Raw genomic sequence first — 16,908 nt, forward strand, 5'->3', positions numbered from 1 at the left:
CTGCTGTCCGAAGAAGTCGTCTCCACTCTACTCGATCCATGGCCACAGTTCGCCAGCCTCGTAGTCTGCGAAGGGTCCGCAGGTCACCTTCTACTTGGTCGATCCACCTTGCCCGCTGCGCGCCTCTTCTTCTTGTTCCTGTTGGGTCGCTTTCTAGAACCATTTTCACTGGGTCGTCGTGCGGCATTCTTACGACGTGCCCAGCCCACCGTAGTCGCCCAATTTTTGCAATGTGGACGATGGATGGTTCTCCCAGCAGCTGGTGCAATTCGTGGTTCATTCGCCTCCTCCACGTTCCGTCATCCATCTGCACTCCACCGTAGATGGTACGCAACACCTTCCGTTCGAAAACACCAAGGGCGCGTTGGTCCTCCACGAGCATAGTCCAGGTCTCGTGGCCGTAAAGGACCACCGGTCTAATCAGCGTCTTGTAGACAGTCAACTTCGTGCGGCGGCGAATTTTATTCGACCGGAGCGTCCTCCGGAGTCCAAAGTAGGCACGATTCCCTGCCATAATGCGTCTTTGAATTTCTCTGCTGGTATCATTTTCGGCGGTCACCAGTGAGCCCAAATACACGAACTCATCGACCACCTCGATTTCGTCACCGTCAATCTGAACTCGGGGTGGGAGGCTAACATTGTCTTCCCTAGAACCTATTGCTTTCATATATTTTGTCTTTGATGCGTTGATGGCAAGTCCAATCCGTCTAGCTTCAGCCTTCAGTCTGATGTACGTTTCCGCCATCATCTCAAAGTTCCGTGCCATAATGTCAATTTCATCGGCGAAACCAAGGAGCTGGATGGACTTCCTGAATATCGTGCCACTCGTGTCTATCCCAGCTCTTCTGATCACACCTTCTAACGCGATGTTGAACAGCAGACACGAAAGTCCATCACCCTGCCGTAACCCCCTTCGAGATTCAAAGGGACTCGAGAGTGTCCCCGATACTCGAACAACGCACGTCACTCGATCCATCGTCGCCTTGACCAATCGCGTCAGTTTATCCGGAAATCCGTACTCGTGCATAATCTGCCATAGCTGATCTCGATCGATTGTGTCGTATGCGGATTTGAAATCGATGAACAAATGATGTGTGGGCACGTTGTATTCGCGGCATTTCTGCAGAACCTGCCGAATCGCGAAAATTTGGTCCGTGGTAGCGCGGGCACCCATGAATCCCGCCTGGTATTGCCCCACGAACTCTCTTGCATATGGTGACAGACGGCGGCATAGAATTTGGGAGAGTACCTTGTAGGCGGCGCTCAGCAGTGTGATCGCGCGGTAGTTGCAGCAATCCAACTTGTCGCCCTTTTTGTAGATTGGGCATACGACACCTTCCATCCACTCCTCCGGTAATATCCCTAGCAGCACACATGTCACTGAACAACTGTGGTTACTTGTGTGCCACTTATTTCAGTCACAATCAAGTTGCAGCAGCTTATTTCGATCGAAGTGTGCTGCTTGGGATCTCCTCCTCCCAAATCTTGGCAATTACCCAGTGCAGCGCTCTAGCCAGTGCTTCACCACCGTATTTCAATAGCTCACTTGGTAGTTGATCTACACCAGTTGCTTTGTTGTTCTTCAGCCGACCGATCTCCTCCTCAACTTCTTGAAGATCAGGGGCCGGTAGCCTGTCGTTTTCTGCGCGTGCTCCAAGGTCTGTTGCCGTGCCACCTTCGTTTTCTGCTGCTTCACCGTTGAGGTGCTCGTCCTCTCAATCACCTCACACTCGTTCGTGAGAAGGTTACCGTCCAAGTCCTTGCACATATCGGCTTGCGGCACGTAGCCTTTGCGCGAACTATTTAGCTTCTCGTAGAACTTCCGTGTGTCGTTTACGCGGTACAGATTTTCCATCGCCTCGCGATCTCAGTCTTCCTGCTGACACTTCTTCCTTCGGAAAACCGAGTTTTGTCTGTTCCGCGCTTGTCTGTATCGCTCCACATTCAATCTCGTGCGGTGTTGCAGCATTCTCGCCCGTGCTGCATTCTTCTCCTCTACTAACAGTTTGCATTCGCCGTCAAACCAGTCATTTCTTCGGTCCGGGATTGCAGTACCTAGTGCCGCTACAGCAGTACTACCTATGGCTGAACGGATGGCTCTCCAGCCATCTTCAAGAGAAGCTGCGCCAAGCTGCTCTTCCGTGAGTAGTGCAACTTCCAGCTGCTGCGCGTAGTCCTGGGCAACTCCGGTGTCCCGTAGTTGCTCAATGTTGGGTCGTGGCGTTCGACTTCGACGTGTGTTATGCACCGTCGAGAGTTTTGAGCGCATGCATACTGCAACTAGGTAGTGGTCCGAATCTATGTTCGCACTGCGGTACGTGCGGACGTTGATAATGTCGGAGAAGAATTTCCCGTCGATTAGAACGTGATCGATTTGGTTTTCTGTGTGTTGGTCAGGTGATCTCCAGGTGGCTTTGTGGATATCCTTGCGGGGGAAAAAGGTACTTCGAACTACCATACCCCGGGAGGCTGCAAAGTTCACGCATCGTTGGCCGTTGTCGTTCGATACGGCATGCAGGCTGTTTGGCCCGATTGCCGGTCTATACATTGCCTCCCGTCCTACCTGAGCGTTCATGTCGCCGATGACGATTTTGACGTCCCGTTGCGAACAGCCGTCGTACACCTGCTCCAGCTGCGCATAGAACGCTTCTTTCTCGTCGTCGGGTCTCCCTTCGTGTGGGCAGTGCACGTTGATGATGCTGTAGTTGAAGAAACGGCCCTTAATCCTCAACTTGCACATCCTCGCGTTGATCGGCTGCCAACCAATCACGCGTTGGTGCATCTTACCCAGCACTACAAAGCCGGTTCCCAGCTCGTTGGTGGTGCCACAGCTCTGGTAGAAAGTAGCCGCTCGATGCCCGCTTTTCCATACCTTTTGTCCCGTCCAGCAAAGTTCCTGCAGTGCTACGACTTCGAAGTTGCGTGGTTGAAGTTCGTCATAGATTAACCTATCGCAACCCGGGAAGCCGAGCGATTTGCAGTTCCATGTTCCGAGTTTCCAATCGTAGTCCTTATTTCGTCGCGTAGGTCTGTGCCGATTGTTCCGATCCGTATTTCTTTCTTCGGTATTTGCAACTTTGTTTTTTTCCAGGGCGGCTTGTTGGGCCTGCCCCAACCCCCTGTCTCGCCGGGGGACCATCGTGCACAGCTCTGTTTAGAGTCCCACGCTGGCACTAGGACGGTGATCAGCCGCTCCTAACATGGAGAACAGACGCCGTTTTGAGCCGCACCTCCATGGTGAGCAGACGCTCAGGTTTGGTGAAGCATTTCCTCTATCACCGTACTATGGTTACCGCGCCAGTGTTCGCGTCGCACCTCTTCACTTTGCTATTGCCGGACTGGCAACATTGCCCAGGCTACGCCAACCAGCTGTGTCCATGTTTCAGCTGGTAGTCTTTTGTTATCATATGACTCGAGGAGGCGTGAAGTAGGAACTTGTGAGGACCAGGGCTAGGTATTCCGCTCCTTCCAGGTTGTCAACTCACCATTTTGTAGCCCCCTCGATAAATCATTTTGAAATTAGCCTAAAATGAAAGGGCGACTCTAGACATTAATTTGGTGGAAGTTTCAGCGATATTGATCTTTTAAGATAATGTTTTTCATCTGAGATGCGTGTTACCACTGGAACGACTCACCCCAATTTATGTATCCACAAATCTGCATGTAAATCTTCACCAGTAAAAGAAATCACGTATATTCTAGCGCCGCGTAGTGAGAAAATTAGGTACTGTTGACCAACGAAAAAGTTTTGATCTCCTGGACAACTTTGCCGATGACAGTTTAGCAGGTCTCGAAATATATCTAATGCGAGAATTGCACATGTATACAAGCGCAATGATGTGGAAAAAAAATTCTGTCCACCAGCCAAAAGGCCTTGGCCCCCTGAACAACTTTGCTGAAAACAGTAACTTTCAATCTGCTCAGGATCTCGAGCTGTTGTATATGCGAGAATCGCATGTGTATACTAGCACCGAGTAGTGAGAAAATTCTGAACAACTGTCCACCAACGAAAAGATCTTGACTTCCTGAACAACTTTGCCAAATACATTCACTCTCTATCTTGTCAGGATTTAGTGATGTATCACATACGAGAACTTAACATGTATACGAGCACTACCTAGTGAGAAGATTCTGAACTACTGTTAACCAGCAAAACGGCTATGATCTCCTGAACAGCTTTGCCTAAGACAGTAACTTTCTATCTGGTCAGAATCTCGAGATATTTTATATGAGAATTTCACGTGTACACTAGCGCCGCTTAGTGGAAAAATTGTAAACTACCTCCACCAGCCAAAAATATTTGACCCCCTGAACAAGTTTGCCCAAGACAGTAACTTTCTATCTGCTCAGGATCTCGTGCTATTGTATATGCGAAAATTGCACGTATAACCTAGCGCCACCTAGTGAGAATTTTCTGAACTACTCAACCAACAAAAAGATCTTGACATCCTGAAAAACTTTGCCGAAGACAGTAACTTTTTATCTGGTAAGGATCTAGAGAATTTTACATGATACTAACGCCGCGAAGTGAGAAAACTCTGAACTACTGACCATCAACGAAAAGGCCTTGACCTTCTGAACAACTTTGCCCAAGACAGTAACTTTCTATCTGGTCAGAATCTCGAGATATTTTATATGAGAATTTCACGTGTATACTAGCGCCGCGTATTGAGAAAATTTTGAACTATTGTGCACCAAGAAATAGGCTTTGATCTCATCAACAACTTTGTCGACGACAGTAACTTTCTATCTGGTCATATATCACATGTATTCTAGCTTTACGCAGTGAGAAAATTCTGAAATACTCTCCACCAGCGAAAAGGTTATGATCTCTAAAACAACTTTGCCGAAAACAGCAACTTTCTATCTAGTCAGGATCTCGAGATTTTCCATGTTGTAACCAATTAAGTCATCCCACGCAGTACGGACACCGTTTACGCGGTTTGCATTCACATTTTCTCTATTATCCGCATTTTTGGGGGTTAACTGTGATCAAAGTTTAACTTGTTTAGATCAAAACAAGTTTTTTAAGGAATACCCGTTGGTTTCATATCGATTGGTAGCTCGGCTGCAAAATGGCAATGGAAAACTCACACTGTTGTACAAAGTACAACGCGCGAGTACTCGTATTACAAAAGTTGGCGCGAGTAACGGAGGGTTAATATGTGTACACATGAAAGCCATGTGTGACCAGACATACTATTCATTTGACACATAAATTTCATTTGTACTTCTGAGAGGATTCCATTTATGTGAAACGTGTTTATGTGAAAATGAACGTACAACTATAATGCCTAAGAACCAGATGACTGTCAGCCAGTGGCTCTCGACCGCTCCAGTTGCCAACCGCTTCCAAAAATGGGCTTTAGATTCTAGCAAACATTCTTGTCCCGTCCTCTGTAGACACGGTGGGACTGAGTTATAGCCTAAAATTAGCTTCTAGGAAAGTTTATCGAACAACGGTAGATAACAATCGGGAACGTAATTCGTCATGCATACCATAATTAATTAATAAGCTGCTATTACGATTAACGCATGAAAATGTGCCACGTTGTTGTTCAATCCATCAATTAGAACTATTTAAACCCGGACGGTAAGTATAACACTGGAACCGCTAATTTAATCAAAATGGATGTGAACGAAAATCAATCCAACGCTTTGTCCAAAAGCACCTCCCCGAAGCTATTTGCATGTCATATAGCGATTAGAACGAAAACTCTCGTGATCACATGACCAACTGTTGCTTTTTCAGCCCTGGTCCCTACAAATCGTTCACCAAAGCTTCATCGAGATGCATGTTCGCTGTTCTGTTTCGCTTATCGTAGTTTCCCATCTAATTAGAACTAATTGCATTGATTATATCGTTATTGACACCTCATTAGTTCGTGCTTCGTTGAGCTTTTTTCCTCATCTCATTAATATATCGTTCATTAGGAATTTCACAGCCAGGTTCGAAGAAATTAATCCTTTTATCTTGTCACTTACCTGCAATCATTCACAGTTGGATGCGATTGGGCTTCCTGGTGGATCCCCGTGGAAAGGTTCCCGTCAAAGTCGTAGCCAGAACATTCGCTTCCGGTGAGTGCTAAAATAACAATAGTTGGAGCAATAATTAGAGACTCATTATTACATTACAGGTAAAACGGAAAAGTTAGTCTATCAAATTCTCTCGGATCTCGGATTGCCCAGCGGAAAGAACGATGCCATCGAGAGGCCGGACTTTACGTTCGAAAAGTTCTACGAGCTGTACCACAAGATCTGCCCCAGGAACGACATTGAAGAGTTATTCCGGTCGATGTGAGTTTCTTTGTACTATATAGGTATGTTGGGGGGAAAACCATTCAACGATGATTCGAATATTTTTACAGCACCCAGGGCAAGAGCGATACCATCAACATGGAACAGTTCATCAATTTCCTCAACGAAAAGCAACGTGATCCTCGGTTGAACGAGATTCTCTACCCACTGTACGACGAAAAGCGAGCGCTCGAAATCATCAACACCTACGAGCAGGACGAGAAGGCCCGGGATACAAGTAAGTGTTCGACCACTACAGTAGATGTAAAAATGTGTAACCTACGTTTCATGACAATCTTCTGCAGAAACCCTCTCCAAGGACGGGCTGATTCGATATCTGATGTCGGATGAAAATGCACCAGTATTCCTCGATCGGTTGGACATCTACATGGACATGGATCAACCATTGTCTCACTACTACATCAACTCATCCCACAATACGTACCTGTCGGGTCGCCAGTTCGGTGGCAAGAGTTCCGTCGAGATGTACCGTCAGACACTGCTGGCAGGGTGCCGCTGCGTCGAGCTGGACTGCTGGGACGGCAAGGGCGAAGATGAAGAACCAATCATCACCCACGGAATGGCCATGTGTTCAGATATCCTATTCAAGGTGAGTCATCTTCATCGATCCGTCTTTGTAAAAGTGTCAGACTTAACCTTATTCTTCAACGCAGGACGTAATCTACGCCCTTCGTGATACGGCCTTCGTCACCTCGGACTACCCTGTGATCCTTTCGTTCGAAAATCACTGCTGTCGAGCGCAGCAATATAAGCTAGCAAAATACTGTGATGAAATCCTCGGTGATCTACTTCTGAAGGAGCCACTGCCCGACTTTCCGGTAATTAGATGACTTCGCAAATGAAGCTTTCCGACCGAAGCACTCTAACGAGCTCAATTGTTTGATTTTTTTTTTAGCTCGAACCAGGTGCAGTACTTCCGCCTCCATCTTACCTGAAGCGCAAGATTCTCATCAAAAACAAAAGACTAAAAGCGGAAGTGGAGAAACGGGAACTGGAACTCTTCCTGCAGGGTGAATTCGTGGCGGAGGATGATGTGAAGGAGGATGCCAGTGCAGTTCGGAAACCGGAAGGCGAAGAAGCCGCAGCCGTAGCAACGGTAGTTGTGTCGCCTGATGGAGGCGAGGAAGTTCCCGTCGTCCAATATACCGGTTCGACGACCAACGTACATCCCTGGCTATCGTCGATGGTCAACTACGCCCAGCCAATCAAGTTCCAATCGTTCGACTACGCCGACAAAAAGAATATCCACCATAACATGTCCTCGTTTGCCGAAACGACCGGAATGAATCTGCTGAAGCAGCAGGCCATCGACTTTGTCAACTACAACAAACGACAGATGTCCCGTATCTACCCCAAGGGAACCCGAGCCGATTCATCCAACTACATGCCCCAGGTGTTTTGGAATGCCGGCTGCCAGATGGTGTCTCTCAACTTTCAAACGTCTGATCTGCCGATGCAGTTGAACCAGGGTAAATTCGAATACAACAACAACTGCGGATATCTACTGAAACCGGATTTCATGCGGCGCTCCGATCGAAATTTCGACCCATTCGCCGATGCTCCGGTCGATGGTGTGATCGCTGCATCCTGCGCTGTACAAGTCATCGCCGGTCAGTTCTTGTCGGATAAGAAAGTCGGAACCTACGTCGAAGTCGATATGTACGGTCTACCCTCGGATACTGTGAGGAAAGAATTCCGAACCCGTCTAGTCCCGGCGAACGGTCTCAACCCGGTGTACAACGAAGAACCGTTCCTATTCCGTAAAGTGGTCTTGCCGGATCTAGCCGTGCTGCGATTCGGTGTGTACGACGAAAACGGTAAACTACTCGGACAACGAATCTTGCCCCTGGATGGCCTGCAGGGCGGCTACCGGCATATCTCCCTGCGTACGGATGCCAACTTCCCGATGTCGCTTCCTATGTTGTTCTGTAACATCGAACTGAAGATCTACGTTCCGGATGGATTCGAAGACTTCATGGATGCCCTCTCCGATCCACGAGCTTTCATGGGCGCTGCCAAGGAGCGGTCCGACAATATGAAAGCCATGGGCATTGAGGAATCCAGCTCAGGAGGGGCAGCGGATGCCGGCAAAGCTGCCAAGAAAGATGAATACCTGGAACCACCGATAGTATTCGATCCCATCACGGTCGAATCGCTACGACAAGAGAAAGGCTTCCAGAAAACGGCCAAGAAGCAACAGAAGGAGCTCGATAGCGTCAAGAAGAAGCATTCAAAGGAACGCATGGCTGTGCAGAAGCAGCAGAACGCTGCCATCGAAAGACTGATCAAGGGAAAGAGGTAATCTTCTCACCTTGATTTGACACAATCGATTTTAACTTCTAGCAATCTCATTTCAGTAAGGAGGAAATCAAGGCAGATCCAGCTATACGGAAAGTGATCCAGGAACAAAATGCCCAATGGAGCGAGATGATCGAACGTCACAAGAAGGAAGAGTGGGATCTCCTCAAGCAGCAGCTGGACGATCAGCGGGAAATTCTACGCAAGCTGATGGAAACAACTCAGGCGGCGCAGATGAAGCAACTGGAAGCGAAGCACGAGCGCGAAGTCAAGACGCTCAACAGTAACCAGGCGAAGATCTCCGTCGAAACGTCCAAGGAGGTGGCGAACGACAAGACCCTAAAGACCAAGGGTGAGAAGGATCGTCGGTTGCGTGAGAAGAAGCAGAACAACATCAAGCGGTTCATGGACGAGAAGAAGGTACGTTGCAAGCGAACCGTTAGCTTGAAGGAACTTGATCTTGAGTTGATTGAACTTTGTTTCCCTATTCACAGACGGCCGGCATCAAGCAAAACCGAGAGAAGGAGAAGCTGAAGGTGACGCACGACAAGCAACTGGAAGAGCTGAACAACGACGTTCAGAAGGTACAGAACGAATGCCGGGAGATTGTTACGCTAGAAACGGTGGTGTAGCGCTGTGCTCGCCTCAAAAATGCGCCTTAGTAAATAGTGCTCTGTGATTTACGGGAAACTGGATCAAGCGCGCCGGATATGCTGCAACCGTGTTTCTAAATTGCCAAGCTGATCTGTGTTATCGTACTAGTTTTCTTTTATGTTTTGATTTGTCTTTAGTAGAATTGTTAGGTTTCGTTTATCAGTAGTACCTAGGTAGTGCGCCGCCAGCCAAAGCAAATTATTTATTTCTCTTTTTTTGTTTCGTGAATAGACCCTATTTGATAAGTTCTCACGTGTACCTTACTCTCTAAGTTCGACTAGTTGTGTATATTTTGTTTTTTGTTAGTGTTTGTGTTAACATTGAGCGGAGCTGGACCGTCTTCTTTTCGCTGCGACCAAGTAAGCTGTTTGTTTTGATTTATTTTCTGTTGGATTTGTTTATTCTACTAATCTGTTTAACTTTTTTATGACTAACCAAGAAACCGTGAGAAATTGGTGACTAAATTTAGGAATAGGGAATAGACGACAAACAATTTGTTTTCGTGTTGGGTCATTAAGCCGAATTCTACTAAACCGTACACCCTAACGATGAATGCCATTCTTCTTCTTCCTAGTTTTGACACTCTTACACGAGCTTATGCCTGCTCTCAACTTAGTGTTCTTTGAAGCACTTTCGCAGTTATTTTGTGAGAACTTTCTATGCCAACCAATGGATTAATTTGAATATTTTGTGGCAAGCACAATGATACGCTATGTCTAGGGAAATCGCCTCCTACTTGGTAATGATTTCCCTTAACTGATAAGGCTGTTTGCGGTCCGAACCTAAGGGTGACTAGTCCGAAATGTGAATATCATATAACTTTACTCCTGTTTATGGTAGCCACGTGCTCCATTAGCATCCCGCATAAACAATAACCATAAGAAGTGCCTAACCACCAATTCGGGTACCCGTTTATAAGGGATATTTTTTTCCCAATTAACAATTCAGCAACCATTTGACATTCATTCTGATTTATGATGGCTTTATAACGGCAATGAACAATTCATTTAGTTTAAATACAGCATTTCAAAGTGTAAAACATTCCTGGCTAGTAATTTAGCTTTTTACTGTTTTAAAAACCTGCCGAGAAAGTTAAAAACTGTGTTGTTTTAAAAATAACTTTAAAGCAGCTTTCAAAGCCTCCATAAAACTGTTCCTACCTTTCGAACAACCGTCTGGCAGCCAACTATCCAATAGTGTTGACGGACGACTGCAGTCAGAAGGGACGATCCTGCATGAAAGTTGCGCAAATGCAGATCGCGCACTAGTAGTTCCGTAGCTCGATGATTTTGTGGAAGGGATGATTGGATGTTTTACGTCGTATAGCTGGGTTGAATCATGCAGACGACCGCCCAAACGTATCCAAAAAAGGATGCAATGCTGATAGGATATGTTTGGGTTGGAAAGACTTACCCTTCCGCAGCAGTTCCAAATCTTGGACGTACACCTCGTACTGGACAGTTTGCAAAAGTTGCATCTTGGATTTATGTAGCTCGTCTAGAGTAAGCTCACCAGCACGTCGCTCGCTAGTGCCACGCTTGAGCATTACGGATTCGATCAGCTGCTTCTCAACTTCATAGTTGCTTCTCTTCGTCGTCAGTGAGTACAACGTTTTGATCAGCTTGACCTCTGTGTAGATTTCGTTCCCAATCGGATTCGTCTTCCTTCAGCCACAACGCTCCTTGAAACCATAGCTGATTGTTGACAAGTTCATCTGCCGACAGTCCGCGCGATGCAACGTCTGTAGGTTTGTCCTTGCTAGAAACATGATTCCAGTAGCTTCGTGGCAGGTAATCCAACGTTGCAGATGTCCGGTTTGCTACATATGTCTTCCATCTCCGGGGAAAACGATGCTTGAATCTGTCCATGCCCAGTGTTCGATCTGCTGTTGTTGTAAGGCAATGTAATGACACTTGCTTGATTGGTGCCACACGAGATTTAGCAACAATGAGTACCACCGACACGTTGCCTTCCCTAATAAAAAATAACCATAAACGAACGATAACCCAAATCATTGAACTATTCCACAAATGGTTTGGATGATACCCAGAACACGTCGTTAAGCAAATTAACCATACAATTTTTATTAGGGTTGCTCATCGACTGTTCTCGCTTATTCCTGTTTGGAGGCGTCTGAAAAACCATGAAGCTGCACATTGTCCCGGCTTGGAAAGATGGATCGTGGAATTTGGATGGCCTCGAGTAGATGTAAATTGTGTTTCACTGTTTGCCATTCTTGCTCGCCGGATGACGGTAACGGATCATCCCAGGCGATGTCGAAAAGCCAGAGGTGTTGATAGAGAGATTTTGACTATTACAGGAGCCAACCAGCCGAACGGGTTAAATAATATGAACGAATCTGATAGCATTTGGCGCTTCGTGTTGACACCGTGCGGGCAGAAGCTAACCTTGAATCCATATTCATCACGAGACGGATACCACAGGATGCTCAATGGCTTAACTGCCTTATTGTCATCCGAAAGCTTCATGTGCCATTGGGCATTTTCTCTTGAAAATTTGGATAGAAGTAGTTTAGAGTGTATTGTTTACACTGTATTTTTATCGCTGTCATTTTTCGAAAGTTGGAAAAAATGACGTCACCCGAAAAGCAACGTCGCGAATTGATTTTGCGCAAGCACCTGGAAAATCCTCAACTCTCTCATCGGAACATCGGAAAACAACTCGGAATCGTGCAGTCAACGGTGAGTCGTTACTACGAAATTCTGAGCATCGAACGGAAGGAGAAAGGCAGTCAGAATGGATGTTCTATTAGTGAGTGTCCTGAAAACGTTTAAGCGGAATCCCAATGCTTCGGTCAGGGATGTGGTCAAAAATTTGAATCAGCCCAAGTCTTTCGTTCAGAGAGCCAAGGACCGGGAGGGACTGCATACTGCATACTAGAGTGATGCAAAATTTGAAATTTTCGCTCCACAATACTTAAACGATTCCAAATCGGATCCTGACTAACCTCTCAAAATTTTAACCCATTTGGTGAGAAACTGAGATGGCACAAACCATTTGAAGTTTGTATGGGAATTACTATGGTAAAACCGAGGGGGGCGACTCTATCTAAGATGCAGAAAAGATTGTGATTTGCTGTGGCTAGCTGCGTGCACGTTGAGTAGATAGAAAAGAGATTGATGACGATTCTGAAGATTTCCTGCAAAAAGATGATGCGCGATGCAAGTAGATGCGAGAAATGCAAGAAGATTTTTAGAAGATTTTTCGAAGATTGATTCGCTAGTGTGAGATTTTTTGAGCATCTTAAATAGAGATTTAGATGTGTCGCCCCCCTCGGGTAAAACCAAGATTTTTGTTCATGTCAATTCACTATATCGATCTGCTTAAAAAGCTTTCAACTGTACTTGTAGAAAACTTTCTCAGCTACAACTTTGCTGAAGACCACTTTTTTATTAAATGCAAGGATCGAAAGTTATCAATGGTTCAATGCGCTGATGTCTTATAATGATGCTCAATCAACTGCTCAGCAGGCAACATTGGTGTTTCTGTGGCATTGAATAGGACACAAAAATGATGGCTACTATGTCACACTGCAAAATACAGTGTTGCCTACAGAGCAGCTGCTTGATCATGTCATAAGTTTACCAATCTCTTAAATAATTAATAACTTTTTCTCGTCTCGTTTTACATAGAAACGATTTTAAGCAAAGTTATAGCTGAGAAAATTTTCTATAAGAATGGCTATCGAACTGTTTCGCAGCTCACACAGGAAAAAGACTAGAAGGCAATGAACAAAAAGTTGAGATTTCCCATAGTAATTTACATGTAAACTTCAAATGGCTTGTGCGAAGTCTGTTTCTAACCAAATGAGGCTAATCAGGACCCGATTTGAAACCATTTAAGCACTGTGGAGCGAAAAAGTCAAATTTTGCATCAGTCTACTGCATACGTACAAAGTGCAGAAGGCTCCAAATCGTAACGAACGGCAAAATACAGTGGGAAAGTCACGGGCCCGGAAACTGTACACCCAGATGCTGACGATGCCTCATTGCTTCACCATGGATGATGAAACTTACGTCAAGGCGGACTTCCGGCAGCTTCCGGGGCTACTGTTCTTCACCGCCCAGCACAAGTTAAGAAATACATGATTTGGCAAGCGATCTGCTCATGTGGTAAACAGAGTGCGCCGTTCGTGACTACCGGGACTGTAAACGGGGCAGATCTACCTCAAGGAGTATCTACAGAAGCGTCTGCCTTCACTGTTGAAGCAACACGAGGGCCCTACGATCTTCTGGCCGGATCTACCTTCGTGCAACTATTCAAATGTTCTCATGGAGTGGTACGAAGCCAACGGAGTCACTTTCGTACCCAAGGACATGAAGTTGAATGCAATAAATATGCCAAAAGCTTACTAATGGTACTTTGACTATATGTTTTAGTATTACTTCTACGTGAAGTCAACGATTTACATAGTTGAAGATGCTAATTTCAAATAACAGACTGTAGTGGTAATTTTTATGCGATAGATGGAGATGGAGTAGATGAAAGCATAGAGTTGATAGTTCCGTTAGAGTACGGCAGTGTGAAGATTGCATATAGATATTAGAATAGCGAGCTAGAACAACTTTTAAGGAAGGTACAAATCGGTTTTTTCATCTCTCTTTACCAAACTCCCCCTTTGGAGAGGGATGGTGAGGGATGTGTCCCCCCGCCACCACTGGCAAAAAGAGATGAAAACCGACCCGCTCAAGTACCAACTGTGTGTTTGAAACAGTTCTACCGATTTTACCGCACAACTACTTACTAATGGATTATATTTTATGGTCTGAAAGTTTGAAAAGAATCGGTCAACTAGGTAATTTTCTACAGCGTTTTCCGTGATGCAATTTGATGTTGGGCACCCTTTACGGGTTGTTCTTCGTCCGAAGGGTGGTTAGGTAGAAGATTCTTACAACTAGACGACCGCTTCCCCGAGCAAAGTCGGTTGGCAAAATGAAAACAAATCGATATTAAATTTTGCAGTTCCTATCATAATGAAAACTCATTTTGATTTCAATTGTCGCGACAGTAGTCTGATATCATGCTGTGCTTTCATTATGCAGTCAAGACTTTTTAAATGAAAGCAACTTAACTTGAAGTTTTGCTAACGTCTTGCTTAAAATTTAATTTAAGTTCATCTGTCTTTGAACTAACGAGTATTGTATATTTGTTTTGTTTGACACATTTTAGGTCATTCGTGACTTGACCGGAGTGAGATTTGAGCTCAAGTCTTTCAGCATGAAAAGCATGGATGCCAACCATTTACGTCAGGCCCGTATTCAGTTATACATTATGAATGCAAAATCAGCTATCAAATTGATTTCATTGAAAGCAGGATTAGTTTTCCGTTTAATTCAACAGTTCAAATGTTGCCCTGTGTTAACCGTTAAGTCAACTGGAGTATTCAAAATAAGTTACATCATAACAGCAAATTTTGATTTCAATTTGATCTCCAGCTTTGCTCGGGTCCTCAGTTAGAAACCAGCTGCAGATAAGATGTCGATCACCTGCTGCTTCAAGCGGTTTGCTTGTTCTTCGTCATCTGCTCCGGACAGGAAGTCGTCGATATTAAAGACTATCTTGATCCGCTCCATTGCTTCCGGATAAACAGTTTCGTACTACTTTGTTGCTTCTCTCATTTCCTCAATTGCCAAATACGAGGCAGTTTTCGTTCCGTACGTCACTGTACAAAGGCGATAGTGCTTCAACGGCTGATCTGATTCTTCTAGGAACATGATACGAAGATAGACACGGTCCGCTGGATGTGCCAGTACTTGGAGATAGAATTAAGCAACCTCCACACGGAAAGCCACTCGATGTGAACGGAACCGCAACGAAACTGTAAAGACATTCGGTCCAGCTAACAATCTGTCATTGAGCGAAGCTCCTGATGATGACGCACAATTTTGATTTCAATTGTTGTTGAACTGTCTACTTTGATTACCGCATGCTGCGGTAAGTAGTAGCACTCTCTGCGATCCTTGTTTACTTCGGCTGCTGGATCCTCTTCCATATGGCCGAGGTCGAAATATTCGCGCATGCAGTTGGTGTATTGATTCTTGAACTCCGGATCCAGATGAAAGCGCTTTTCCATACATGTAAATCGTTTCGTGGCGACAGTGAGAGAATTACCAAGCGCTGGCTTCCAATCATCAAGCGGTAGTCTGACGATGAAGCGTCCAGTTCCATCTCCTGCCAGTGTTGAACTGAAATACTCAGTAGCCAGCTTGAACCAGAAATCTTGAAACAATTATCAATTGGTGTTATTTTAAATAAGTTCTGAGCAACCTGGAATCTTTGAGATTATCTTGGAGATGTGATTTGAATTGATGGGCAGTTGCAGATCTTCAGTATGATACCTGTTCACACAGAAAATTTCTTGAGGATATTTTGGAGATCTATGATCACTTGGGAGGACTTTTGAATAATTTCTGAGAACTTGGTATCTCGAAAAAATCATGGAAGATATGATTTGAATAGTTGGGCAGTGAAATTTTAGAGATCTCTGATCACCTGAAGGTATTTGCAATAATTTCTGAGCAACCTGGTATGATCAGCGAATATCTAGGCGATGTGATTTGAATTGTTCGACAGTTGAAGATTTTCATAATGCTACCTGAAGGAATAATTTCTGAGCAACCTGGTATATTGAGAGGATATCTGGGCAGTGCTCTAAATTTTCGAAGCTCTAAAATGAACTCGTGTTTTGTTTCTTTCAAACAACGTGTTTAATGCATCTTTTATATAACGCGTAGCTAGACTATCAGCACGAAACGAAAATGAAAAAGAAGCACGATTAGAACGGATTGCTGGCTCTGGATTTTCTCGTCGTTGGTTTGCTCACCCCTTTCAATGAAAGTAACGTCGATTTTCGAGTTGAAACGAAACCTCATCATGGCTTTCAATCCCTTTCACCGACACTGTCACCTGCTCTGTTAATTTGTTTAATATGCGTTATGTCCCAATTCCGTTACTTTTTTTAAGATATATCCGGAGTGATCGCCGATTAATCTCGGGAATAAAAGCTCAATTTTGAAAACTAATAACACTATAAGGTAGAGGTATGATTTATCTATCATTTGGTATAGCTTGATTATAAGATTGAGCTTTTATTCACGAGAAATCGGCGATTGACCTGTTTGTTTACAAATACAATTACGCCCAAATCTCAAATCACTCCAGATATATGTGGATGGAAGATAAATTAAACATAAACATACGTCATGAAAACTCTGTTGGCGTATTTCATGAAAGACAAAACTATCAAAATCAAATGCTCTTTCACTCGTCCACTTCACCGAAGCTTGAAAGTAATACGCATGAAGCGACGGGAGAAAGAGAGACAAACGATTGGAAATTTGTTTGCAGACACCGACTGGTTCTATAGAATGCTGCGAAGCTGATCGACTTCAACAGAAAAAGAAAGCTAGCAGTCTCTTCATCGCATCGATTTTGTGATCGATTGAAGGTGATATTGTGACGCCTTGTATCTGGGAGACATGATTTGAATTGACGTGCAGTTTAAGATCTTCAGAATGATACTTGATCAAGCTGAAGTTATGAACTAATATTCAGAAGACTTTTTGGAGATCTATGATCACCTGGAGATCTTTGGATCAATTTTTGTGCAATTTGAAA

The 16,908-nt window shown here is 44.7% G+C and overlaps 1 protein-coding gene across 6 annotated transcripts in view; it reads left to right on the forward strand.

Annotated features, from left to right (window-relative positions):
• The window catches only part of norpA (no receptor potential A), a 180,611-nt gene that overhangs the window by 161,566 nt on the left and 2,137 nt on the right, over positions 1-16,908 (forward strand). For 5 of the 6 annotated variants that reach the window (XM_065239435.1, XM_065239433.1, XM_065239434.1 and 2 more), the window contains 8 exons: positions 6,002-6,078; positions 6,138-6,297; positions 6,369-6,535; positions 6,603-6,907; positions 6,972-7,136; positions 7,214-8,616; positions 8,676-9,036; positions 9,111-9,200. In XM_065239435.1, the coding sequence (XP_065095507.1) occupies positions 6,002-6,078; positions 6,138-6,297; positions 6,369-6,535; positions 6,603-6,907; positions 6,972-7,136; positions 7,214-8,616; positions 8,676-9,036; positions 9,111-9,200 (2,728 nt within the window). Of the gene's footprint in view, positions 1-6,001; positions 6,079-6,137; positions 6,298-6,368; positions 6,536-6,602; positions 6,908-6,971; positions 7,137-7,213; positions 8,617-8,675; positions 9,037-9,110; positions 9,630-16,908 lie in introns of all 6 variants that reach the window. The other variant, XR_010520313.1, reaches the window with a different exon arrangement.

This window comes from Ochlerotatus camptorhynchus, unplaced genomic scaffold (assembly GCF_037179485.1).
Source record: "Ochlerotatus camptorhynchus isolate MF236.1 unplaced genomic scaffold, CSIRO-AGI_Acam_v1.1 ptg000055l, whole genome shotgun sequence".
NCBI classification, from domain to species: Eukaryota; Metazoa; Arthropoda; class Insecta; order Diptera; family Culicidae; genus Ochlerotatus; species Ochlerotatus camptorhynchus.